Source organism: Lynx rufus, unplaced genomic scaffold, assembly GCF_022079265.1.
Source record: "Lynx rufus isolate CCGP_SWC_20201006 ecotype Redwood Valley unplaced genomic scaffold, mLynRuf1.p SCAF_12, whole genome shotgun sequence".
In the NCBI taxonomy this organism is placed as follows: Eukaryota; Metazoa; Chordata; class Mammalia; order Carnivora; family Felidae; genus Lynx; species Lynx rufus.
The window spans coordinates 11954260-11982115 of record NW_025814826.1 but is presented as its reverse complement, the minus strand read 5'-3'; the positions used below and the strand labels follow the sequence as shown (position 1 = coordinate 11982115).

At 42.7% G+C, this 27856-nt stretch overlaps 1 protein-coding gene across 1 annotated transcript; it reads left to right on the top strand.

Moving 5' to 3' along the window:
* Positions 1 to 540: 540 nt before the first annotated feature.
* On the top strand, positions 541 to 8396 carry LOC124507401 (cytochrome P450 7A1). The gene is made up of 6 exons (XM_047073731.1): positions 541 to 620; positions 2400 to 2640; positions 3536 to 4113; positions 5604 to 5734; positions 7092 to 7267; positions 8097 to 8396. Exons 1-6 carry the CDS (start codon positions 541 to 543, stop codon positions 8394 to 8396), a joined length of 1506 nt encoding a protein of 501 aa, XP_046929687.1.
* The last annotated feature ends 19460 nt before the right edge of the window (positions 8397 to 27856 follow it).

Sequence of the window (27856 nt, the reverse complement as noted above, 5' to 3'; positions counted from 1 at the left end):
AGCGCTGAAACGTGAAGCAGCAGAAACATTTCACCCAGTTCTCTTTCCTTTGAACTTGACCACGATTATCTCTTGCAAATCATTTAAATTGATTTCTTCTTCAAAAGGTAACAAGATCTACTCATTAGCTTGATGATAATGTATGTTTATTTTTCTTTAAATTATTACATTTTACATTGCTATTTGATATCCTGAACACGTTTATGTTTTGTTCTCTTTATAAGCATACTAAACTCGCAATATTAGCTGTTGTTGCCAGGTCTGAATGTTAAGTCAGTGTATGTTTGAGAGACCTTCAACTTATCAAGTATTCCAGGTCTCTGATTGTTTTGGAAACTCTTCTGATACCTGTGGACTTAGTTCAAGGCCAGTTGTTTTTTTTTTTTTTTCTAATAAGATGAACAAATGGTTAATTGTTTGCTTTGGTCACTCAAGTGTAGGATCCTACCTTATATAAAAGTCTAGCTAGAGTCTCTGTTCGGTGACATCCTTACCTTTCTAATCAGAGAGTCGGATTAGAGTTTGCACTAGATTTGTAAAATGATGACCGTATCTTTGATCTGGGGGATTGTGGTAGCAGTGTGCTGTTGTTTGTGGCTTATTCTTGGAATGAGGAGAAGGTAAGGAAGGTTTTATCTTTAAATTGCATTTTAGTTCATTCATTTAATAGTCTTTTACCTTCATGGTTATATAATAAATTTGGTGTTCTGCACTTATACTCATTAGCATTTTCTTCTTTAATTAAAAAACTTAAAAATTTTAAATTAATTAAAATTTTTAAAGTGAGACCTTATATCTAACAAAAGATAGAATGACAGCGTTTCCCTTTTAGTTTTGACATATCCATGGTCATGCCAAAATGTACAAACTTGTTAAACATACCCGCCAAACTTTATAAGGTCTCTTTGCATGTTTATGTGTGTCTGTAAAGATGAAGTCTGGATTAGTAAGGATACAAATGGTAAGTGGGGTCTGCAGTGGGAAGGGTTTCTTTCTAACATGAGGATTAAAAAGACGCTCTGTTAGTTCTTGGGCATCGTATAGACTCAGCCTAGGTTTGGACAAGAGCACAGAGCCTGCATTGATTATTCTGTCACTTTCTTCTCATTAATGATAATCAACCATGCGACATTGGGAAACTGCTACATATATATACTATCACTTTTATTTGTGTGTCGTTTATAATTGGTTCAAGCATATAAGAAGTACCAATAGAGTCACATACATAGCCATATTTCTTTACCTTCTGATTGGCTCAAAGAGTATTTGGGGGAGGGGTATGTAAGTATTCTGTTATATCAGTCTCCAAAAGACGGAATTACCCGAAACATGTCTTCGGCTATGTAGATTGCTATGTGTTGTCCGTCTTTTACAAGTTTTTTGGTGTGTGTGCTTTAAGGTATTTTAATTCAGGCCTGATAATTTCTAGTTTTAGTGAACCTTACTTATCTTTGAACTACAATGAAAATAATTATTTTATGCTAAGTAATTCTGTCAGGAGGGATAGGAGTTTATGTTGGAAAATTAATGTTGATATTATTTAATAAAAACATTTAAAATAGCATGAAAGACTGTGTTGGGCCACCTGGGTGGCTCAGCTGGTGAAGCATCTGACTCTTGGTTTCAGCTCAGGTCATGATTTTATGGTTGTGAGATTGAGGCCTGCATTGGGCTCTGTGCTGGGCACGGGGCCTGCTTGGGATTCTTTCTCTCTCTCCCTCTGCCCCTCCCTCACTTACACTCTATTAAAAAAAAAAAAAAGACTGTGTGTCAACTATACTTGAAAAAAGATGCAAAAAAATAGCATGAGTGTTGAATCACAATTGATGATCCTGTCAACACTTACATAATTTCATCTTATAATAACCTATTTTTTAAACGAGATTCTTATTGTCAAATATCACTATAAAATGATATCTTTAAGTTATGAAGATTCTGAGCACTTCAATTTTGCCATCTTCTCTGCAATTCAGTATTCTATATCTTTAAGGGTAACAATAAAAGAAAACATTCTGAGATACTCAGGCCAATGATGCTTAGAAAAAATATAAACACTAGAATGTAGGTAGTTTCATCTGTACTGAGAGCAAGAATCTTGTTGGCCTTGTTGATTCTTTTATCCTCATCACTGGGAAAAATGACTATCATTTAGTAGACAATAAGTTTTGTGGAATGCATGGATGGATGGATGGATGGATGTATATAGCAATCATTTTCATGTTACTAAGTTAATACAACACATTATTTTAGTAAAAGATGAGGGCCCCAGGGACAAAAAAACTATCTAGAACTGTAGAGAGCTTTGAAGCTGACAGTCAGTAGTAAAAGTTTAAAAACCAGGTGTAAATAAAAAAACAATGTGTAATTTCTCATATCTATCATGTATTTGTGTCTGACAGACAGATGGGTGAACCACCTCTGGAGAATGGGTTGATTCCGTACCTGGGATGTGCTCTGCAATTTGGGGCGAATCCTCTTGAGTTCCTGAGAGCAATTCAAAAGAAACATGGTCCTGTTTTCACCTGCCGATTGATGGGAAACTATGTCCACTTTCTCACGAATCCCTTGTCATACCAGAAAGTGTTGTGCCATGGAAAATACTTGGATTGGAAAAAGTTCCACTTCACTACTTCTGCAAAGGTAACCCGTTTCCCGTGTGTATAGCATTCTGCTTATTTGTCTTCTACTTCTGAACATGTCAGTTTACTTAGCATTTTGATGCACTTAGACTTAAAAAATAGAGGTGGCGAAGAGGGTTACCCTTACACGGAGATTCTTAGAAATACAATAGATCCAATTAGATATAACCTCTTGGTACTAGTCATTTCCAAAGTCAAAATAGGCATAGATTTGTCATTTCTTAACTACCTAGACTGAGAGAAAAATGGAATATTTTGCTGAGCCACATGGCACTGTATCAGTAAGACAGGTACAAACTCACTCTTGTCAACGATGTCTACATGACTCCCAGAGCACATGTGGTGGGAACTGACCCCTGAACAACTGTTTTGCCACACTCTATGCCACACCGGGTTGTTCACTTTTGTTAAGCAACTGATCAGATATTTTGGTATCGCTTAGCTATAATCTAAGAGGCTCCTTAATAGAGAAAGGAGTTAGCCAATATTTAGTGAGTCTCTGCAAGGAAGTATTAGACACAGTCTCTGCTCTAAGCAGATTAAAGTCTGGTAAAGTACATCTACAAAAAATATAGAAGAGAACTGATGACTAAGACAAATATAGATTAGTACCAAATTAACCTTCCAATAGATGCAGTAGCATAAGAAAAGTAAGAAATAGGCAACTTGTGTGGGTTGAGGGATATTCCACCGAAGAACTGGAATTTCAACTTGGCTTTTCAGGAAGCCATGTATTTGAAAAGTTCTCTGTATGTGGAAAGGCCAATTTCCCTCCTTCCCTTTTTTTTTTTTTTTAACAAGTAGAAGATTATAAAAGCATCTCATCTGTTTTTCAGCCACTTTCTAGCACTGCATCAGGTTTAATCTCTTTTCTCACACATTTCATCTATCGTCAGGTATTTGGGCACAGAAGCATTGACCCAAGTGACGGAAATACCACTGAAAACATAAACAAAACTTTCATCAAAACCCTGCAGGGCGATGCCTTGAATTCCCTCACAGAAGCCATGATGGAGAACCTCCAACTTGTCATGAGACGTCCACTGGTAGCTAAATCAAACACGCCTGCCTGGGTGACAGAAGGGATGTATTCCTTCTGCTACCGAGTGATGTTTGAAGCTGGGTATTTAACCCTCTTTGGCAAAGATCTTACAGGGCAAGATGCACAAAAAGCACTTATTCTAAATAACCTTGACCACTTCAAGCAGTTTGACAAAATCTTTCCGGCTCTGGTAGCAGGCCTCCCCATTCATGTGTTCAAGACCGCTCACCATGCTCGGGAAAAACTGGCAGAGGGCTTGCGACACGAGAACCTCGGAAAGAGAGACCACATCTCAGAACTGGTCAGGTTTCTGAATGATATGCTTTACACCTTAGATGACATGGAGAAGGCCAAGACACACCTCGCTGTCCTCTGGGCATCACAAGCAAACACCATTCCGGCGACTTTCTGGAGCTTATTTCAAATGATTAGGTAACGAGCCACGTATCCGTTGGTTTCTTTATTTGAATAGAGCGAAGAAAATCTACTATTTTCACTTAAAAAAAAAAGAGTCATCGTACTTTGTCATGCTGTCAATCAAGAGTGTGACATTTACGTTATAAGTGCTTAACAGGTATCAGCTCATTCAATCCACATAAAAACATAAGCAAATGTGACTGGTAACTGGCATCTTGTAGAAGCGGAGACCTTCCTAGGGGAAAAGAACACACTATGTAGGGTCAGTTCAGGCCGCCTGGGCCCAGAGCCCTGGCTTTCAACCTCAAGCTGTTCCTCATGACGCCTACTTAAGTTGATGAATTCTGTCTTCATAATCACAAAAATATATTTAAGCGCTTCTGACTTCTGGACAGTAAGAGGGCAGTACCTATGCCTTATTCATTTGTGCATCAATAGTTTGGTTTTTTTCGCTCCCTTATGACTTCTTAGAGTTTATCTCACCAACTATGATAGCTGTGGATCAGTCATATTATTATTAATCGTTATTGATGGGATTTAGCTAGATTTTGCCTTTTAAATGTATGTAACGAAAACACTGTGTGTAATATACACTTTACATAACGTGATTTTCTTCCCAAGTGTTTTTAGCAATTTGCCATTCAAATTGTTTACTGAATTATCCCAGTTAAGTTGAGTGTTTCGTGTCACACGGATACAAAACTACTATTCTGTACCATTGGGAAAGCCAAATTTCCACTGATGGTTGACTATGCTATGCCTTTAATATAAAAAATATCTAGAAACAAGTTCAGATATAAAACCCCATTACAAATCTGCCTCAGATGTTAAATGGCTTCCAAAGTTTTTACTTGAGAAAGCTCTAACCAGAATAAATTTATATATTTACCGTAAGGTTACAACATCAACGTAATATCATCAAGGTAATAGTAGCCATTTTATGATAGCCACACATATACTTATGAGACTCAATTTACTGCAATCGTGTTCTATAGATCCCTTCCCATGGCATCTACTAAATGTCCATGCACTGAAATGAAGTGCCATTCATTTTACAAGTCAACACGCTAGAACAATAACTTATAATATGCATGGAAGAGCTATTGTTCTACCTGAAATCGCGGTATGGATTTTTAAGAGTAAATTCAGATTTCCATTTGCACTCTATAATTGTTATCTTAGAGGCAATTTTCCTCCTCCATTGCTATGTGTGTGACTGATTTGGCCAGGTACTCCTTATTAGAATCATTTATTTATAGAAGTATGCCCCAAGTTTTACTTCTATGTCGCAAGGCCTTGTAAGGCAACGATTCTTGCGAATATCCAAGGACTTAAACACAAGTGCAAAACGGAGTAACAAGTAACTGCGAATGCCCCTTCCCCACCTTCTCTGGCGTCTTGGCCGCCTCCTTAAAAGAAGGGGAAAACTCCTATTTGTTGGCAGCTCCTTTGGTATAGACACCATTTATTTTCTGCACATCTTTTCTTTTCTCAACATTTGATAGGAGCCCCGAGGCACTGAAAGCAGCCACTGAAGAAGTGAAAAGGACCCTAGAGAATGCTGGCCAAAAAATCAACTTTGAAGGCCGTCCTATTTGTCTGAATCAAAGGCAACTGAATGAGACACCAGTGCTCGGTACGTTTACTATGTTACATTTCATTGACTGTGCGCCACAAACGGTAATCGTCAACTTGCATTACGTACTTACTTTGTAAGCATGAAGCTAAGTATTTCATGTGTGTTGTCCTGTTTGAGCCTCACAGCAATCCTATGACTGGGGACTAGTTTCTATATAACCAGAGAGGAAATTGATATTTAAAGGTTAAGTTCTGAGCTGGGATAGAATGGTGGACCCAGAGACAGTGTTTATGTGGGACTCCTGACCCTACATTCTCAACTGTGTCTCTGCCCTGCCCGACTCTTACCACTCATGTCACGATTACTGGGAGCATATTATTCATTTTCATGGAACAAAGAGGAAAAAGTACCATCAAGAAACCACAATTAGCTGCATGGGTGGACTGATGGGATTGAAGGTTGTTTTACTTTTCTTATCTTTGCTTCTCCGTGTTTTACAGAAATACGAAAGTATTCTATGTGTGTAGTGATAAAGAGTTTTCTTCTTGTTTTTGTTCCTTTTCTCTTGAGGAAAGAAACCAGTGTATGCAATTAGGGGCAGCAGGCCTTAGTGGAGGTGACCATGAGGCAAGAAGCATAGATCCTATGTTGGGTTGTGCCCACCATGGATGACCCCCAGACATGTCGCTTCATTTTGGGGGGCCTTGCTTTTCTCATTTGTAAAATAAAGCTGCTAACACGCTATGATTTTATATACAATCATGTGATGAGCACCTAAAACACGAGAGTTAAAAGGACAGAGGCTAGAGGATCAGGCTAGACCTTCGCATGAGATCTTCATATTTTAGCTACTTTCGGGGTGGTTCCTTCTGCCCCTTTACATCATACAACGTCAGAGTGTAGTGATGAAAATGGGTTCTTGGAAACACTCAACGGTAGCTGCGTTAAACATCCAGGAAAATGTTTCCATATAAAAAGGTTAGCAGTATATTCAATCTCAAAAGTAATTAACTTTGACTGATTCACATGAAAGTGATTCACTGATTTTTCTGTTGTATTGGATGTCTAGTGTCAGATAGAAATAAGATGATTTTAGCTATAAAATTATGGAAGTCTAGTTCCCATTGGTGTCCAAGAAGATTATATCTTGATCAAACGATTATTTCAAACTCAGATTATCAGATTAAAAAGCACATTCAGACACAAGTGAATCACTGGTTATAGCACAGAGGCAACAGAATAAAGTTTGGGAAGGTTTTATCTGGCCGGCTGTCCCGAGTTTGTTCAACTTTGTGTAAGAGGTTGCTATCAGTATTTCAGACTCCATATTATGAGGCCTTTGAATACATGACTTGTTCTTCCATTCATCCTTCTTTCCCTCCTTCTCCTTCTTGCTTCCTTTAACAATATTTAGATAGTATCATCAAGGAGTCTCTGAGGCTTTCCAGTGCCTCCCTGAACATCCGGACGGCTAAAGAGGATTTCACTTTGCACCTCCAGGACGGTTCCTATAACATCCGCAAAGATGACATCATAGCTCTTTATCCGCAGTTGATGCATTTAGATCCAGAAATCTACCCAGACCCTTTGGTAAGTGACTGTTAATCCCAGTTCGATACCCAGGGGAGGCCTACCCAGATGGAAATAAAGAGGAAATTTATCACTGCAGAATTGATTTAACCATTGAAACCATAGATGGGCATTGCCTCCTGAATTATGTCCAGTATTCATATATGTTGGAAAACCTGGAGGCTGGCCTGAATTTTAAAATTCCTGGTATTTGTCATCACATCATCTTTGCCTGATTTTGTTTGCAGTCATGATAAGAGAGTTGCTGGCTTCCTTTTTCCTTAAGTACTGCTCCCGAATCCAGGAAATTAGAAGCTGATATATATATTGGCTCTTCTAGTTTCTAATCTGAACTTGTCCTTCTTGTCCTGCTAATAGAGGAACTAGTCACCCAGGCAGGATGGAAGGTATTATAAAGCTTTTTCTGTTCCCGTCGGTTCTTGTTAAACTCCTATTCCCTATTACTTTCTGAGTCAAGGTGGGGAATTTGCTAAATTACCCACAGATTGGATTAAAAACGAGAATGACTCGTTGGAGCCTCCAGGTCAAGCAAGAGACAGATTCCTTTAAAAGTAGCTGATAGAGGGGCGCCTGGGTGGCGCAGTCGGTTAAGCGTCCGACTTCAGCCAGGTCACGATCTCACGGTCCGTGGGTTCGAGCCCCGCATCAGGCTCTGGGCTGATGGCTCAGAGCCTGGAGCCTGTTTCCGATTCTGTGTCTCCCTCTCTCTCTGCCCCTCCCCCGTTCATGCTCTGTCTCTCTCTGTCCCCAAAAAAATAAATAAACGTTGAAAAAAAAATTAAAAAAAAAACTAGCTGATAGATTTATTTTCTTTGTATTTTTATTGCAGACTTTTAAATACGATCGATATCTTGATGAAAATGGGAAGACGAAGACCACCTTCTACAGCAACGGAATCAAGTTGAAGTATTACTACATGCCCTTTGGGTCAGGAGCGACCATATGTCCGGGAAGACTATTTGCTGTGCAGGAAATCAAACAGTTTTTGATTCTGATGCTTTCCTATTTTGAACTAGAGCTTGTGGACAGTCATGTTAAATGTCCCCCTCTGGACCAGTCCCGCGCAGGCTTGGGCGTTTTGCCGCCACTAAATGATATCGAGTTTAAGTATAAATTCAAACATTTGTGAACATACGGTTGGCAAAAGAGGACGAGAAATCACGTGACTGGCCTGCATCACACCATCACGTATCAGTCCCTCTGGACAGTCACATTTGGCCGTGGTGGCACTGATTCACAGGTCAACGTGCTTGTAAATCTTAACATTTTGGTGACAGTTCCCAGATGCTATCTCAGACTGTGCTAGCGAAAAAAACTAGCTTCTAGAAGCACAATACTTTGTTTTCATTTGAATAAGTCAGTGAATGTTCATACAGCCAGGGACTGAAGTTCGTTATTTAAAAAAAAAAAAAAAAAAAGTCTTTCCTCTCCCCCACCCCCAGAATGAAGATATTCCAATTGGCAAATGGTTTTATTTTTTTTTCCTAAGGAAATGATTTCATTTTTATAAAAACCACCCAACAATTATGTAGAAGGTACAGATTCACGTTTTAGTGAAACAACATGATGTTTTGAGTAGATATGGGATATCTGGTTGTTTTGTTTTGTTTGGTTTTTTTTTTTAGAGTATAACCCTTTCATTGTCCAGCACCTGTGACAGATTCATGTCATTCTAAAGGATACAGGAAGTTTAGAGCATTATTAGCCCTTTTAAAGGAAAAGGAGGGGGTAGGCACACCCAGAAGTAAGCAAATATCTTAACACATGGTAAATGTGCTGCTTGTACAACCAAGCCCACACCTGACATGCTCCCACCACAGTCAAATGTAGATGCATATTATAAAGATATTTCAAATGGTTTTATCGTGCTTCTTAATCAAAACAAAATGTTTTTTTTTTTCAGTGTTCCCTATAGTATTCAGGGCTTTTAAAATGATGACCTTGAGATCCTAAACACATTAGAGATGGTTTCAATATTCTCTAGGGTTGAATGTACTTTTGCTGGAAACTCTAATGTCTACATCAGGTTTCAACTATTTTATCTATGTCTTCATCAGATTTCATGTGAATGAGAAGATTGTTTTCAGAGAAGGCAGTTTTTTCTGGTATTACTAAACATCCATCAATGAAGAGAATGTAGCTCTCATGTGATATCTTTTAAAATAAAAACTGCATGAAAATGACTGCTTAAAACAACTTTGGATATAAAACATGCAAAGAGTTCGTTAACTATAGCTCGACATTGGGTTTTATTTAAATACGTTTTATCTTTAAGTGACTTGTAGCTGAAGGAAAAGTAATTGTGGGCTATATGGTAGTGTTTAACTCCTGTATACAACAGTGCTTTGGTAAACTATTTGAAACATTGGAGTTATCAGCTGTACTATTTTTATTGATATTTCTGTATGTATATATATGTAAATATAATTTACTTTTTTCTTGTACTACAAATTCTAAGAAAATCTGTTACATTTGAAAATTTTGAAATGATTCACCTTTCAGAAATAAACGTGTGAACGTGTGTGTATGTTAAATTCTTCAATATTCCGAATGCTTCAAACATTCACCTAGTGACAGGCTGTGACAATTTTGCTTATTATTCATCTCTTAGAAAAAACAAAATATTCCTTCACTCAAAAATCTCCTCCATACTTCATACAAGTCATTGAAGATTTTTAATCTTGCTATTTAATATTACTGTGGAATTATCTCTTGTGCGGGTTTTTTTACATATTAAGGAAATTAAACTCATTTCTATATGGTTCAACATGGACAAAATTCTGTTTTTATAGCAAATTGTTTTATCTATTTACTTATTGTTTACTTATAATGTTTATTTACTTATTTTGAGAGAGAGAGAGAGAGACAGAGCGTGAGGAGGGGAGGGGCAGAGAGAGGGAGACACAGAATCCCAAGCAGGCTCCAGGCTCTGAGCTGTCGGCACAGGGCCCGATGCAGGGCTTGAACCCACGAACCCTGATATTGGGACTTGAGCTGAAATCAAGGGTCAGACACTTAACCGACTAAGCCACCCAGGCACCCCTATGGCAAGCTGTTTTACGCTAAATTTCTAAATTGTGGCTCCCTGATATATTTTACAGCTTGACAAACGTGTCTATACATCTTTCCACGTCTTGATTCTCGTAGAGTCAGGTCTGGCCGTGGATACAACTGTGGGCCAAAGGTACCTCTCCACCTGTTTTTGCATAGGTTGAAAGCTAAGAATGATGCGTACAGCTTTCAACAGGTGCAAGAAAGTCGAAATACTATTTCGTGACGTCTGAAAATTACACGAACTTCAGATCTCCGCGTCCGTAAGTGAGGTCTTACTCAGGGACACAAGCAAATCCATTTGTGTTCGTGTCTCGGCTCCTCTTATAATGCCGCTGCGGGGCTGAGTAGTTGGCACATAGAACATACGGTTATAAAGCTTCAAAGATTTATTAGGTTGTAAAGCCTAAAAGCCTATTAACGGCTACATGTATTCAGGGTGATGCAGTCGGGGTCCAAGCTTGAACACTCACTTCACTTGCTTCACTTATCTCATTTGATCCTCCTAAGAGTCCTTGGAGGTGCTCGTTACTTTTATCCCTGTGTGAGAGAGGAGAGAGAGGGAACTCCAGAAAGGTCAAGTCACGGACCCAAGGTTACAGCGCTGGCCAGTGGCAGCGTATTGGAATCCAGGCTGTTCCCTCTCGAGAGCCAACTTTTTTCACCTCGTGGCAAGTCAAAGTGACAGGCTGTGTCTCTGAACTCAGGTCGTCGAAGGTAGGCCACAGTTAACAGAATCCGTAATGTCATTTCTATCCTAAAATCTCGACCGTGGGGGAGCCTCGTCTGGCCACGCTCAGCTGGTCCAGGGTTGCCAGGATGCTGGCGGTGGGACTCCAACCACGCGTGTGCGAGGAGCTGCTGTGTAATCACATACAATGTCGCTACGTTCAACTGTGGTCCCTTTCACGGGGAAGGCAGTCCTCTGCCTCACCGATAGCTCGGACTTGTTCTTTGTGGAGTCTCCGTCTGTCCCTCTCAGGATCAGTGTTAGACATTTTTGGGGCGGCTGGGTTTCAGGCTCCAGCCTCCATCTCATTGATAGATAACCGAATGCCAATGTCATACTCACCAGCCCCTTCTCTACATCACCTCGACTGATCCCAATTCAGAGGCTTGGACACCCAAGGCACCCAAGGCATTAATGTTTCGCAGAGCATCACAGATTATTCAGATTCTTCTAGTCTAAGCTCTCCTTTTAGTTAGAAACTGGTATCTGTTCAGAGAGAAGCGATTTTGCTAAAAAGGTTGCACAGCAAGGTCCAGGACAGGCCCGAATCTAGAAATCTCCAGCAGACAACGGTAGTCGTTGAATGAGTCGGTATATATTTAACATTAAGGACCTTGCTCTCCAAACCAGAGGCATTAGTTTTTTTTTTTTCATAGACGCCACCAAGTCCATTTCTTTATCTATAAAGATATACATGAAAGGGGCGCCTGGGTGGCGCAGTCGGTTAAGCGTCCGACTTCAGCCAGGTCACGATCTCGCGGTCCGTGAGTTCGAGCCCCGCGTCAGGCTCTGGGCTGATGGCTCAGAGCCTGGAGCCTGTTTCCGATTCTGTGTCTCCCTCTCTCTCTGCCCCTCCCCCGTTCATGCTCTGTCTCTCTCTGTCCCAAAAATAAATAAACGTTGACAAAAAAATTAAAAAAAAAAAAAAGATATACATGAAAAAAAATAGAAAAATTACAAGTATTCATAAACTTTATTACTGCGATATTTTTATAGAATTCCAGCCTTTATTTGAAAAAAAGCAATACACCAACAGTGTCTGGTATCCTTAACCCCATTTGCTAAAAACCACTTCCCAGTCAGCACAAGTGACCCCAAATCTGCTGTTAAGTTAATCAGAATGTAGATGGGCCCGTCGGGAGTTCTAGAGCCAATTTATCAGGGACTAAATGAACGATAATTTCGAGAATGTTCAGAGTTTGTGTGAGACAGGCTTTGACACAAGGGAGAGCTTACAGGAGAAAGGACGATCTCCCTGACGTGCTGTTTTGCAAAACTTCAAACGCTGAGAAGAACACAGTGAAAACGCCCTCCACTCTCATCCAGATCGGCCACGTTCACACTTCGCCACGTCTGCTTTTACCAAGAAAGATGGCTTGACGAGTGATTTTCGCTAGGGTTTTCATTTGTAGTTATCTTCCTTTTAAGTTTCCAATTTGGCGTTTTTGTCTCTGGTTCCTCCGAACCTTCTGGGAGGAAAAAGGGATGAGGGAACCAGGAGGGAAGTGAGGTATGGATTCTCTTCCCCACTGTCCATCAATACGTGTTCCATCAATACGTAATCGTGTTTTACTTTTCTGGCAGGAAAAAAAGAGAGATTCACTTCAACTCCCTGGGAAACAGAAATTGTTTTTGGTTTTGTTTAATTTTTTTTAACGCTTATTTGTTATATTATTGAGAGAGAGAGAGACAGACGGACAGAGCCTGAGTGGGGGAGGGGCAGAGAGAGAGGGAGACACAGAATCCGAAACAGGCTCCAGGCTCTGAACTGTCCGCACAGAACCCCACTCGGGGCTTGAACCCATGAACCCTGAGATCATGACCTGAGCCGAAGTCGGACGCTTCACCGACTGAGCCACCAGGCGCCCCTGTTTTTGTTTGTGTCTTTTTTTTAAACAAACAGAGAGACCCCTGGGTGGCTCAGGCGGTGAAGCATCCGACTCTTGATTTCAGCTCAGGTCATGATCTCAGGGTTCATGAGATGGAGCCCTGCATCGGGCTCTGTGCTGATGGCGTGGAGCCTGCTTGGGACTCTCTCTCTCTCTATTCTCTCTCTCTGCCCCTCCCCCACGCTTGAGCTTTGTTTCTCTCAAAATAAATAAACTTAAAAAAAAACCATGTGTATATATATATACACACACATACATGTAGGGAAATACATCCAGGAAACTATTTTCCTTCAGAATTTTTCTTTGAGTGTGTTGGTGAGCCTATGGCCAGGGAGAAGGTAGGTCCAGGGATTTAGGGAAGCCTTCGGTGCTCCAAGTAACGTGTGTCGGTCAAGGGCTGTCCTTGAGAAGCGAGGGCAGGTGTCCTGGGGGTGTTTTGGCGTGAACACAGGGCAATCAGGCAGACTCAGCAGTTAGTTTCTCAGAAATATGGACCTTAGTTCCTTTACTTCATCACTTCTTTGGAGTGATTCCAGGGCAAGCCGGTTCCACAGGAGGCTAACTGCGTTTTATTCCCCTCCGCTGCTCGCCAGTGCTCCGGACTGGGGTTCTACCTACAGCAGGGGTTCCGATGATGTTTGAACACAGCTCCAAAGGAAACGAATGATGCGTGTGGAGGCGCTCCGTGCTCTGGGGTGGGGGGGTGGGGGTCCCCTGTTTTGCCTTAGTCCAGGCTCCACAAGTTGCAAATGCTTTATTTGGCTGCTTTGTTGGCAGACCTTTTTCCTTCTATTGATTTCTCACTCTATTAAACTATTGGGAAAGAGTTGCACACAGAATTGAGAACACGGCTCAGCACCCGATGGCGTGATGAGGTGGGTTCACTATTTGCGAAGGGAAAGCCGAGGTGGACAGGGTCTCAGCCCCGCGCCCGGCCGAGCAGTCGGCCCACGGGTCCCCGAGGCAGACAGGTGGCCTGGTCAGCGGTGACAGAGGCAGAACATGCAGCAGAGACTGGGCGGAGAGCCAACAGAACCCTTCAGGGTGCGTTCATTTACGCAAAACCTCACGTTTATACCCTACTTTGTCATTAACTGAAGTTTCGGAAATGGTCATCATCAGGCCTTCGCTTGTGGCACAGTGAGGTAACTCGTTCACTGTGTAGTTTCCTACGGAGCTGTAAGGCCAGCCACCTTTCGGATTTCCGCTCATGTTAGAATTAGCTCACGCTGCTCGTCTCATAATAACGAAGGCTTATCGTCAAAGAAATAGCGTCAAGATACGTGACTTCTTTCAATTCAACTGTGTTTATTAGACAGTCCCAACTCCTATAGTAATTTCCGAAGATGCACTTGTGAATAGAATATCGGGGACTCAGAACATATTGTATGGACGAAACTATGTTATAAATGGGGTTTCAATTCTCAGAGAAACCAACAAAAGCTAATTGAATCCCTGACGTCACGCGGGTCATTCTGTTTTGAGTAATTTTGCAATGCAAAAGAAAAGGGGGGGGGGGACGCTGTTGAAATAGGGATATTTTAAGTCAGTTAAGGAACAGGTTGATTTACCTCGAAAATATGTCTTAGAGGAGGATGGGAGATGAAATATGAAGCCCGAAGAGTCATCCGGGTACTTCGAAGGAGGTAATTTTACAGGAGGCGGTTTAGAATCATAGTCTCTAAGGGAAGGATACTCCCTGATTTTATAGCTGAGGATAACAAGAGGCAGAAAGCTATTTCTAATTTTACCTCAAAGCGTATCCATTCGATTTACTTCTCATTCAGCTGTGTCAGCAGTGGTGGGGGGGGGGGGTGTTAGGGAGAAGGCTAAGAGCACGTAAAGGAGAATTGGGGGAAATGGGACAGGTCAGTGCATTCGTTTCCTAGAGCCGCCATCACAAAATACCACGGACTGGGTGGCTTCCAAGTTCTGGAGGCCAGAAACTCAAGATCAAGGTGTTGGCAGGTTTGGTTTCTCCGCAGGCCTCTTTCCCTGGCTTGTAGGTGACCATCTTCTTACTGTGTCCTCACACAGGCTTTCTTCTTTGCATGTACATCCCTGGTGTCTTGGCATAGCTTTCCAAGGAACCAGCCATATGGGATTAGGGCCCACCCATGTGACCTCATTTAACCTTAATTATCTCCGTAAACTCACTGTCTCCAGACAGTCACATTCTGAAACATTGTGGGGTAGAGCTTCAACATGCAAATTTGGGGTGGGGGGACACAATTCAGTCCACACCAGTAGGGAAGGTGAGAGAGATCAAGAAATGAGTTGAGGAGTTATGCGTTACCAACGTGACAAGTGAACGGGGCAGGGCACACAGAGTGGTGATTGGGAAGAAGCCAGTGGTCGGCTAGTTGCTTCTGCATGAGGACAGGGAGTGGGGTACGGGGCCCCTGAACCAGCCGGTGTGCATGTGTGTGTGTGTTGGTGGGGGGACTAAGGCACCTCAATTCTCATCCCCATGAATCTGACTTTTTCCTAAAGAGCGATGCCATCACACACAGTCTCCATGAAGACTTTTAACCCATCTTAAACTCCTTCAACAGGAAGCTGGCTGAGATGGCTGTGCCTCCAATGAAGGCATCCTTCCCAGTACCCACGTCAGACGTGGCAGTCAGGTAACATTGGCCAAGGGATTCCCTCTCGGACAGTGTGATCCAACACTAATCAAGGAGCTTCCCTTCACGTTAGAAGGCCTTCACAGTGTCTGGCCTGGGAATTTCAGAATGGCTGTAGAACACTGACCGCTGTATGTCTCCCACTCTTTCCTATTCTAAAGGGGAGTGTTTTCTTGCACTTATTCGACCCCTACTCAACCCTGGTTCATCAGTCCAAGGTGTGCCTTTTTAGTTCATAGATGCCCAGATCAAGAGGAGGCATCTCTGACTTTGATGGGCCTTCTGCTGGAGACCCTAGACTTTTAGCTGGAATGGGGCTGACAGTCCCTCTAAGGAGCTCCCCTTGGGTCGGGGTCAGTGTGTTCCATGAATGAGAAGAACAGTGGGATTGTTAGAGGTGCTCAGAGGGTGGGTTGCTAAAGAGACAATCTTATGGGTCTTCAGATTCTATCTCCTCATTCTCTTGCTAGGTACATGGGATACTACCTGTCCTGGCTTCTCTTGTGGTGAGTTTGGGGCCAGATGTCTGGGTTCTGGCGAACAGGATGAGTTCACCAGTGCTGTTGGTTGCTCCCAACCTGGCCTTTAGGAACCCTCTTTGAGATCAGCCACTTCTCTTTTCCCTCACCGTGGTGACCGCAGATAACATGTTGGAGGGCAGCACGTGATGGACAAGGGCCACCTGACTCACACGCTGGGTGTTGCATCAGTGAGAAATAAATCTGCTTATTATGTGTATGCCACCAAAAAACAGGCATGTCCCAGGCTTTTCTAAAACTGAAATTGCCTCACTGTTGTATGCTTTCCTCCTTTCCCATCTCCCTCGACCCTTGCTTTCATAAAGACTTCTTATCTCAAATTCCAGCCAGTCCCATGTGCTAACTCATTCCAAATAGTCCCCCCACATACCTTGTTCTCCAAAAATTTAGAGCAACCTCACAAAAGGCTGTTCTGAGGTTTTGTTTCTCAGCTCTCAGCCTGCTCCTCTGTGCTGCACTCTAGCCCCCCTCGGAATCGGAATCAAACAAAGGGGTGGGTCAGCTGGGCAGCTGCCCTCAGAGCCAACCCATGAGAGGCGATGGAAATGCAGTAAAGCGAACGGAATTGTATTTGCCAGAATTCCTCTCAGAATCCTTTGATCAGCTGTTTGTGGGGAGTGGGGCAGAAGGGAGACCCCCGCAAGGGGCACATTCCAGTAATGTCCGGCGTCTGCTCAATCGCTTTCTAGGGAAAGAGACTGACGTGCACCCCTATGACCAGCTGATTGCTCGTGATGAGGAAGGAGACACTAAGAACCACTACCAACAGCCCTTCCTCAGCCCTTTGCCCCACTCAGTGCTCAGCCCTCCTCTGAGAACGTACGTAACAGCTTGATTCGGTCTGATGATGACTCTTGTTGCGTTATGGTCAACTTGTCCGTATGTTTACTGCAACCCAACAGTAAGAAGGGCAGCATAAGTATCTACACATAGGGGGGCCCCTTCTCACTCCTATTTTCCTCTGGGTAAGCAGGTAATTGTAAGACTCATAGGGCCACAGAGCAAATCTCAGCCTCATTTGGGACCTTGTATTTACCTGCAGGCAGTGGGTCCTTTCACAGCTAGAGATAACAAATACTGAACTGCCCAGAGCCTATAGCATTTCTGTAGCGAGAATGACCCCCGTGACTCACCCAACATGATTTTAGCCTGAGACCTGAGAACAAGGCAAGGTGCAATTATGAAGTGAGCCTTACTCTCTGGCGGTCCCTTCCTCATCTCCCAGTGCCCATCTTTTATTCACGAAAGAGTTAGGAGTTGCTGAATGCCCAGACATGGTGCCAGCATTGGTAATTCATAGAGACGAAAAGACCCAATCCTGCCCTCCAAGAGTTCAGAGTTGAGTTCAATTGTTTCAGGAGCCCAGACAGATGAAATTCCAACAGCACATATCCCTAAGGGTGGATTTAAAATAACATGATACCTTTGGGGCGGGGGCAGGTATTTAAAGTGTAACTTCTAACTTCAGAACAAACAGACCCCATCCTATATCAGAGGATGTCAAGTGGCAGACGGGTGAAGCTGTCTTCCCAAGGTCCTGCAGTCAGGCCTGGAGACAAATGCTCTTTGGAGGCTGGCCCTGTATTAGGGACACAGTGGTCGCCTCTTCTATCTGACTGCTCACTTACAAAACAAGCCTTTTGCTTTATTCATCAAAATTGCTTGGCCGTTATCAACCCTTGTGCACTGTATGAGTCTTGCAGAGCAACCCTGGCCTCAGTGCTCCGAACTAATAACCCTCATTGGATGTCTTCCAATGCTGTCTCATGGTGTTTGAAATTTTGGCAGGAGATCTAGGGTCAACAGTTGTTTGCAAAGTATTCAGCTTGGTTACTTTGGGTGAAATGATGTAACCATCGCTGTATCTTCGGTAAATCAGCTTTTGAATCTAAAGTCACTTAAGGGCAGCGGCAAGGCTGATGGGTAAGAATGCAAAAAACTGCAGGCCTGCCCAAAAACGGCCGGTAAACACACACACACACGCACACACACACGCACACACACACACACACACTTTAAGTAACCTTTTGCAACTTATATTCAAAAAGAGCAAGGAAAAAGTATTTGCAAATAATAAAACATCTCCAGACTAGACGGCGAGCTAAACACGATCCAAACCAAAGGACTTTGCGGAGAAACAAGAGAACAACACAAACAAACAAAGAAAACATAAAGTAGCCCCTTGGTAGTCAGAGATGTATTTTTAAGACCACCCAAACCCCCAAGCACCACTGCTGTTCAAGTGTCTATTCACCAGGTAAGTGACTCACTCCTGTACACAAATATCACAGATTACTAAACGCTAAGGATGGTGGGGGGACCCTCCTGAATGTCCCAAACTGTGATGGTAAATCTTCAAAGGAAGGGACCCTCTCATGATTACGGGGATAAGACCAAAGGAACAAAGGCTAATGACTCACCGATTACGTACATCCTTGGCCTCTATTGATAAATATGTTAAAGAGGTTCTGAGCTCAAATTTATTAATAAAACGTACAAATTAGATGCACAAGACCACATTGCAGTTCCTCATCGTTTCTAAGCGACACTGATAAATATTTAAACAACATAATGCACCTGAATGAAAATAATTTCATAATTTTGTAAGAATCTAGGGAAAAGCTTCTGGCCAGAATATGTTCACTTGTGCCAGAGGAGATCACAAGCAGATTTCCTGCACACACACACAGATGCACTCATACTCACACAGAGATGAAGAAAAAAAAAAAGAAAGACAGAAGAGGGTGTAAGAAAGACACTGAAAGCACCAGATGGGGAAGGTAAGTTGGGTCACCACCTAGGGATGATTCTTCACACTGCCCAAGCTCATGGAGCCTCCATCATATGACATGATCACGTCTCATTAACCAAAAGTTGACCACATAATTCCAGGAAGGTAGGCATGGCAAATGGATTTCTTTGAGGGAGGCATCAGATTAACAGGATGCAGTGGACCCATTTAGAATTTCAGAAAGTCTTCAATAAGTTTCGCAAAATCAATCATGAAATTGTTATAGAAATAATTCTCATTAGATATGCATAAAAGAACTTGCTCGGAGTAAGCAATCAACACAGGCACCACAAACAGCCAAGTGCCCTCGCTAACTATAGGCTTTGTTAAGAAACTCGTTGTGATATCTCGTACGGTTTAAAACAAACAAAAAACCGAGCAGTATCGTTTAGCGGTTGTATTATTGCTGTAGAGCAAAATACCCCCCGATTTAGTAGCTTAAAACAACAATAAATATCAACTCACGGTTTCTACGGGCCAGACATCCAGACCTCTTAGCTGGGTGCCCGATGCTCAAGGTCTTTCCTGAGACTGTAGTCATTCAAGGCCGGATCGGGGCTGAGGAATCCGGTGCCAGGCTCACTCATGTAGCTGTTGGCAGACCTGAGAAATTTGTATCCAGTTTACTTGTGTGGGTTTACTTACGTGGGCTGCTTCATGCCATGGCCGCTGGCGTCCCCCACGGAGTGTCACCCAAGAGATAGCAAGAGGCCCCAAATGGACCCTACAGTCTTTTTATGACCTGACCTCAGAAGTAATATCCCATCACTTCTGCTGTCTTCTAATTGTTAGAAGCAAGTCAAAGTTTTTAGCTCCCAAACAAGGCGTGAATCCCAGAAGGCAGGGATCACTGGGGCCGTCTTTGGGGCTGTACAGCACAGTGGCTAGGAGTCTGATTCTGGAATCATAATACCTGCGGTCATGTCTCAGATTTTCCACTTACTAGCCTCATGATCTTGATCTCTCGGTGCTTGAATTTCCTTACATTTAAAAAGGGGATAATAAAGCACCCACCTCACAGAGCTGTTATGAGTAGTCAGTGAGTCCTTAAAACACCGCCTAGCACTAAGTAAGCCTTCCAGAAGCTTTGGTGATTATTACAAGGGATTGCTTGGTACTCTGGGTTTCAAAATGTTGTGGGGCTAAAAATGAGAACTTTCTGTATTGGGTTACATAGGAGGTGATATATTTGTTACGTGCATTACCCACAGGGAGGTGGTACCGAAGGAAAAATAAAATGGCAAAAGTAAAAATGGCCGCCCGAGTGGAGCACTGCCAGAGTTCCCATCTCGCGGCAAGAGGGCCTTGGGTGGAGAGGGAGATGTTGATGGGAAGAACCAAAAATCTCATCAGGGAAGTCCAAATTCTCAGAACCTGAGGACCAGCAGCCTTCTTCTGTTTCTTTCTTTTAAAAACATTTTTTTAATGTTTTTATTTATTTTTGAGACAGAGACAGAGCCTGAGCAGGGGAGGAGCAGAGAGAGAGGGAGACACGGAATCCAAGGCAGACCCCAGGCCCTGAGCTGTCAGCACAGAGCCCGACACGGGGCTCGAACTCATGGACCATGAGATCATGACCTGAGCTGAAGCCAGACGCTCAACCGACTGAGCCACCCAGGCGCCCCTACCTTCTTCTGTTTCTGATGGCTCCCTATCTCTATTTTACTCGTAAGAAGAGGATAGGGGATGGAGAACCTCTTGACTTTGCCCTTCAGAAAAAATATATTTGAGAACTGCCCAAGGTTACAGAATTCCAATAGAGCTAAAGTCAAAGTAAACATATCTTTGCAAATCTTATTGACCTCAGAGTACAGCTATGCCTCCCCACCAGACCTAAAAGCCTTGCAATTGCCAGCAAAGAAAACACTCTCATGATTCACCTGTCAGGCTGCAAAGTGTAGGATCAAGGGAAGTCAGAGGCCAACCTCCAACTTCAGAATAAGAATTCCAAAGATTTTCCGACCCTTCAACTCCACCCCCAACTGATGTGTATATCCAGGGGAATGGGTAAATAAATCACCTAGAAGAAGAAATTTACCGATGGGAAGTGACATAGGCATTCTGTTGAGGTTTTCACATATCAGACTTCTTGATTTATTAAATCAGCTTGAAATCCCAAGTATCTAATTCCATCCAATATTTTGGACTGAAACTACTAATAATAGTAAATGTACTACATGCTTATCATGAGATAGACACTGCACTGGGGGCTCTCATGGATTGGCTCAATCACCCTAAGAGGTTTATACCATTATTGGCTCTTTTTCCGGATGAGGGAACTGAGATCTACGGAAGCTAAGTGACTCATGGCCAAGAATGATCTGTACCCCGAAGGCCCCAGTGCAAAGACCTTCCGCTCCTATCGGCAAGAAGGGAAAGGCAGAAGGTGTTTAGTAACAAACCGTTGGTTGTGGGATGGGAGTATGCTGGGGTGGGCTATGAATGTTGGACGTCCCAGCAGGGCCAAATCACTACAGACCCGCACTAACACGGTAAGAATGTTGGGAAACCTCAAGCTATATCTCCACTCACTAGTCACTGATTAGAGGGTGAAGGAACTCTTTCTGAGGAAAGAAAGATCTGAGGCAGGCCAGCTGGGTTTGACAAAACAGGTAAGGGTTGACAGGGCGGAACATCACTCTTGCTACTGTCCCAGCCCTCCATGAGCAAAAGTGGGGAAGGAGGACAGGGGATAGAGGTGGGGACAAAGGAGTCAGACACACAGAGCTGTATCATCAGAGACACCTTGAGAAGATGAGACCACGGAGTGGCCCTGCTCGTGTCACGTTCTAGATGGGAATGTGGTAAAGCAAAGCTTGGTGACTGCAACAAAAACCACCACTTGGAAAAAGAGGAAACACAGCAGTCACTGCTTCTCTGCGAAGACAGAATCTCGCCAGGGCAGGGACCATAAGGACTCTGTGCCTGGAAGTGGGTGTGTAGCGCCTTAAGTAGACCTTGATCATGTTCCCTTGTCTGTGTTCTCCAGGCCCTGGGATCCTCCCTCTGGCAGGGTGTTCACTGGCCTCATGGTCACGTCTGAAGTGGGCTGTCGGGAATCTGGGCTCCTCGAAGGCTGCTAAAGCCAGTCAGTTGCTAAAGCCAGTCAACCGTTAACGGTTCAGTTAGGTCCTGAAGTTGTTATATTTTCTGCCAGGTGGAGAAGGCCAGGATGCGTAGAGAGAGAAGAATGAGGCTGACAGACAAGAGAGAAGTAGATACAAGGGAGAAGGTCTTGATGTCATTTGAGTTCCTGGTCCAGCTGTTCTTGTACCTCAAATAAGTCATTCTCTTTTCCTTCCTTCCTTCCTTCCTTCCTTCCTTCCTTCCTTCCTTCCTTCCTTCTTTCTTCTTTCTTTCTTTTCCTTCCTTCCTTCCTTCCTTCCTTCCTTCCTTCCTTCCTTCCTTCTCCTTCCTTCCTTCCTTCCTTCCTTCCTTCCTTCCTTCCTTCCTTCCTTTTTCTTTCTTTCTTTCTTTCTTTCTTTCTTTCTTTCTTTCTTCTTTCTTTCTTTTCCTTCCTTCCTTCCTTCCTTCCTTCCTTCCTTCCTTCCTTCTCCTTCCTTCCTTCCTTCCTTCCTTCCTTCCTTTTTCTTTCTTTCTTTCTTTCTTTCTTTCTTTCTTTCTTTCTTTCTTTTTCTTTTCCTTCCTTCCTTCCTTCCTTTTCCTTCCTTCCTTTCTTTCTTTTCCTTCCTTCCTTCCTTCCTTCCTTCCTTCCTTCCTTCCTTCCTTCCTTCCTTCCTTCCTTCCTTTCCTTCCTTCCTTCCCCTTCCTTCCTTCCTTCCTTCCTTCCTTCCTTCCTTCCTTCCTTTTCCTTCCTTCCCTCCTTTCTTTCTTCAGAGAGAGAGTACAGGGTGGGGGGATGGGGATGGGGGGAAGGTTGGTAGGGGTAGAGGGAGAGAGAGGAGAGGGAGAATCTTAAGCAGGCGTGTGGAGCCAGATGCAGAGCTGGATCTCATGATCCTGAGATCATGACCTGAGTCAAAATCAAGAGTCGGATGCTTAACCGACTGAGCCACCCAGGCGCCCCAGTCCTTCCCTTTCTACTCCTTAGATTCTCTTTAGATTTTGCGAGATGCCCTCGAGGCCTTGGCAACCAGGAGTCCTCACTAACACAATCCTGTCATGAATCCAGCCATCAAAGGTATTTCATTCAATGTCATAGGCAGTCAAGTGCTTTGACCTGGACTAGAGTTCTAATAATTTCTGCTCTATTTATATTACGTAACATCCGTTACACATTACCAAGGCAAAAACAGAAACAACCCCCCCCAACACCCCCCCCCCCAAATATTGTGGTTGACCTATGGCAGATGCATTTGTTTAAGAGGGATAATAAATGAAAATGAATCACAATGCAATGGCTTCTAGATGCCCTGATCAGGCTGCAGAAGTAAGTCTGTATCAATAATAAAAACATGCGTAAAATATCAGTGGGTTAAACAAAACGTGGCAGTTGCACACAACGGAATGTTATTCAGCTTTTAAAAGGAAGGAAATTCTAACACACGCTACCACACACATGAACCTTGAGGACATTACGCTAAGTGAAACGAGCCAGTCACCAGAAGACATACACAGCACAATACCCCTTACACGAGGTGCTTAGAGGAGTCAAATGATTAGAGGCAGAAAAGAGAATGGTGATTTCCAGGGGCTAGAGGGAGGGGGCCATAGGGAGTTGTTGTTTAAGGGGGTAGAATTATAATTTTATAACAGGAAAAGAGTTCTGGAGATTGGTTGCCTAACAGTGTACTTAACACTCCTGAGTTGTGCACGTAAACATGGTTACAATGGTAAATTTCATGTTATGTGTATTTTACCGCAGTTCCAAAAAAATCAGCCGGTGAGATCAGTGTTCTAGAATCTTGCCATTGTGAGCAAACAAAGATATTTGTCGATAAATTAGTCTGGGTTTTAGGCTAGATGACCTTCCAACCTGGGTAGTTAAAAATTTGATGACAACTATTCCTCGGGTGGGGGGCTTTTCATTTTTTTCCTTCAACGTGGTACACGTAGAGACATTATTCTACCTCAGGCACATGGGGGTAACTGGAAAGGTCTGCTTGAAGCCGGAGGTCATCGGTCGGGGGACTGTAGCCGTCCCAGCACCCAGCCAGCTTGCCAAGTGCTGACTGTCAGTGCACTCAGTCACCTATTCACGGCACACCTGTTCATGGCTCAGTCCCATCAGCAGGGCCGCTTCGCATGATGATTACCTCTGTCAGTGGCTAGATTCCAAAGCCGACAAATTAAATGTGTATAACCTGTAGCTCTGAACAGATGGAGCGGTTTTACTCCGGATGTTGTTTTGTAGCCTGCTGATTTTATCGGCAAAGCCTTGACCATCAAGACGATGTGTACTTAAAAGCGGCTGATTGATTAGCTGCTAGTAGCTGGTCCTCAGATGCTACATGAGATTGACAATAAGAATAAGCATTAGTTGTTATTAAAGTAGATAGAGTACAACTACCAGACCCTGGGACATTAGTGTTCACATTCACTATGACTTTTGGATATAAACATAAATATTCATTCCTTTTGAAAGAATTATTTCCTCTCCCTAGCCAACCACCCACAACTGTAATGAAATAACTTATCTTAACCCAGAGTGGGTATTTTCTGAAGTCACGTAACAAGGAAAATGGATCCCCCAAATAGCGCACCTGCATTGTGCTATATCACCACACATTACATTACATTAGGGTACACTTAACTCCAAAATAAAGGAGGAACGTCTCTGTATCTTAGATCAAATTCTGCCTATGTTACTCTTAGAATCCATCATAGCTTTTTGAAATGTCATTTTAGGAAAAAATGTTTGAGAGTGATGTTTCTGGAAAATGAACTTGTGGCAGACTAAGGATGATAGTCCTCTCTTTGAGAGGCGGGGTCAATTCCCTCTGCCCTTGAGTCTGGGTGGGCTGTGGCTGGTTTGACCAGAAGTGATGCTGCCTTATAAAATGCCAGGCTAGAAGTAGCGTTACCCTCATAGAAATCCTGCTTTATGCGTACAACGGGTTAAGTCTATCTTTGAGCTTGGATGTGCCCAAACAGTTCTAAGGTAAATCATCCAAAGAAAAATTCAAATAATACCTAACTAAGGCTATAACTGACTAATATGTTGCCTCTATATTTGTTTTCTCTTCTGGTCTGGTCACAATCCTCAAGAAATCTTCCAACCATTCCAAGGTTGAAAGAATCTTCAGAAACGGTGATCTATGTTGATTTCCTATTTGGGGAGAAATACATGCAAATAGACTTCTAAGTCAGCATGTTATTATTATTATGACCAAATGTTGAGAAAAGTTTTGGGGGATGACTGAAAGATCATGACAGCTATCAACAGAGTAACTTTATTTTTCATCAAATGTCAAGTTATTTCAAAAGTACTAGACTCCTTAAGATGTAAACAAATTTTAGAAAAACTAAAACTAAAAAGGACGATCTCTATTTCACAGACAGTGGTCAGCAAAGCAAGGAAGGCCTTAAATCAATAGATGACAGATACATAATGACTTCTTATGTTGTGGAACACTTTAGAGAGGTGAAATGATTTGCCTAATGTCCCATTGATGGTAAGTGGTGGAATAAAGACAAGACTTCAATTTATATAGTCATTTTCTTCCTCCTGCCAAGCCATGATGTGTCCATAAACCATATTGCTTCTGCAGAAATCCACATGAGACGTGAACATTCGAGAAATACAAAACTTTAAACATGTAACCCAGTGAGCTCATTGCCATGGTGCTGATCTACCTAAACTTAATTGAAAAATTGGTCCAAGCACTGATGTCATGGGACATGCTGTTTTTGTTGGTTGCTTAACGGAAGTTCAAAGAAAGAAAGCAAGAACTTAGCCCGCACTCCAGCCTCCAGTTCACGTTGGGTTCATCTGATATTGGCCACACATTAGGTGCTATAAGTGTTTTAAAAATCTCCCTCTAATAAAGCAGGAGGACCCAAAGTTGGTTCTATTGAGATGTGTTATTTGAATATTTGATATTATTTCCCTCTCCCTGTCCTGTTCACCTTGAAATAGCATACTTTTCAAAGTTTATAAACAATTGGCTTGCACAAAAAGGTAAACGGATAACTATATCTCTTAGGACAAAGAAATATCAGTAGAGGTAACAGTGTGTATTTGTGTGTATATTAGAAAGTTTGGAAATAGCAAGCATTTTGTCACTGAAGAGCTATAAAGCTTCCAATGTCAACATAAGCCAGTAGGTTATATACATGGCCTGTTCAACTCTGGACCCAATAGCCAAGATCAAGGCCATTTACTGATAAGAATAGACCTTGAACAGTATTTATCAAGGTCTTTTTTTTTTTTTTTGGCCCCCCCTACAGCTATTTGGGAACGCTGAAACCAAACTGTATTTGCATGTAGCCTTGATCCTGTGTGTGTTGTACTTCTTATGTTTACTCTGAGGTAGTTCTTTATTCTCAGGCCTATAAACTCTAGGTCAACGGCATTTAAAACAAAACAACACAAAACAACTGTGATACCACAGCCACATTTTCACTAAGAACCAAGCCATTATGTAATGGATGGTGAAAATGCCATATACAGTTACTAAGGAAGACATCTCCACCCTTTTCTGCCGAGGACCTCAACTGGTCTGGTGAAGAGGCTAAGTTTATGATTATAGACAGAAAAGAGGCAATTGGCTTTACTTAGAAAATTTGGAGTTTTAGGGAGCATTAACTTCCTAGCAGAGAGCATAAAGTCGGCACGGTGGCATAAGCCTGGAGGTGCAGCACAGAACAAGGTGGCCAAAGAAAAATCCCCAGGAATAGACAGTGGTAGGGCTGGAATGTTCTACTGAAGTTGTTTGTCTTGCTGTAATATTTCTTTCCGCTCCCTCTGCAACTTTTATTAAAGTTGGCTGCCCAAAGAAAGACCCTGTAGGCAGAGGTTTGTTTTTGCTGGGCTTTTGGGGGAGGACAGGATGGGTGATGGCCAGGTTCGACATCTGCATCAATGTCGTGCAGCATAGGAACGGGGCGGTGGGATGGGGCAGTGGCATGGCGGTTCACAAATTGCACTAATTCGTTAGAAACAAGGAGCTCAGAATAAAGATGCTCGTGAAAACAAGACGAATGTGGAGCAATGCTGGGGAGGGCTTTTGACTTCCGCAGGACGTGGAAGGGAAGTCAGAGCCGGTCTCATGTAGAAATTAGAAGGATGAGAAAGCATAGCCGCTCTGGGTAGAAGTAATTCCATGTTTCTCCTGCTCACCTTTTCCCTCTCTGGAAGGGGGTGGTTAACAAATACACAAGTATCTTTACAGAACTTTTCTTTATCTTGCCTTTAGGAGGTACTATAAGCTTCTTTTTGATTTTACAGAAGAAGATATTAGAGCTCTGGGTTGCTTTTCCAGGGACACTAATGAACAGTGGGAGAGTGAGGGATTACGCTGAGACCTGACCCCAGGATGATGTTTAGGGCACATGGACGCAACGTGGACCCCCCCCCCCAGAGTGACTGAAAAGCATACTTCCCTACACTGGGGGCAGAGAGGATCTCTGGTGGCTTGTGATCTAACCAACTCACTTTGCCATATATTAGTGAGACTAACGATATATTGACGTATATATTCAGATCCCTAAAGGAAAAAGTACGAGATTTTAAAGGAATGAATGACATTTGCCATATCATCATTTTCATTTAATCTCTTAACACTGGTTCTTCAGCAGTCTGTTTTCTTGGGGGAATTTGCTGCAGAAAACACACTGTTTCTGTTCTTTGCACAGAAATTGCAGGGACTGCAAAGTAAGCATGATCAAAATAGGGAAACCATGTGCAAATGAGGGACAGGTGGGAGAGGATGACAAGTAGCTGTAATCAAATGAGAGCGTTAAAGACATTACTGGAAAAGTAAGAAAGCCAGTTCTAGGTAAATTAAGACAGACTGATCACAATTACCAGTGGCTGAAAAGTCCGAAAGTTAAAGATCAC

Coding starts and splice junctions, on each gene's coding strand:
- LOC124507401 (XM_047073731.1), top strand. CDS start 541: ATGATGACCGTATCTTTGATCTGGGGGATTGTGGTAGCAGTGTGCTGT. Junction 621..2,399: donor ATTCTTGGAATGAGGAGAAG/GTAAGGAAGGTT, acceptor TGTGTCTGACAG/ACAGATGGGTGAACCACCTC. Junction 5,735..7,091: donor GAATGAGACACCAGTGCTCG/GTACGTTTACTA, acceptor AACAATATTTAG/ATAGTATCATCAAGGAGTCT.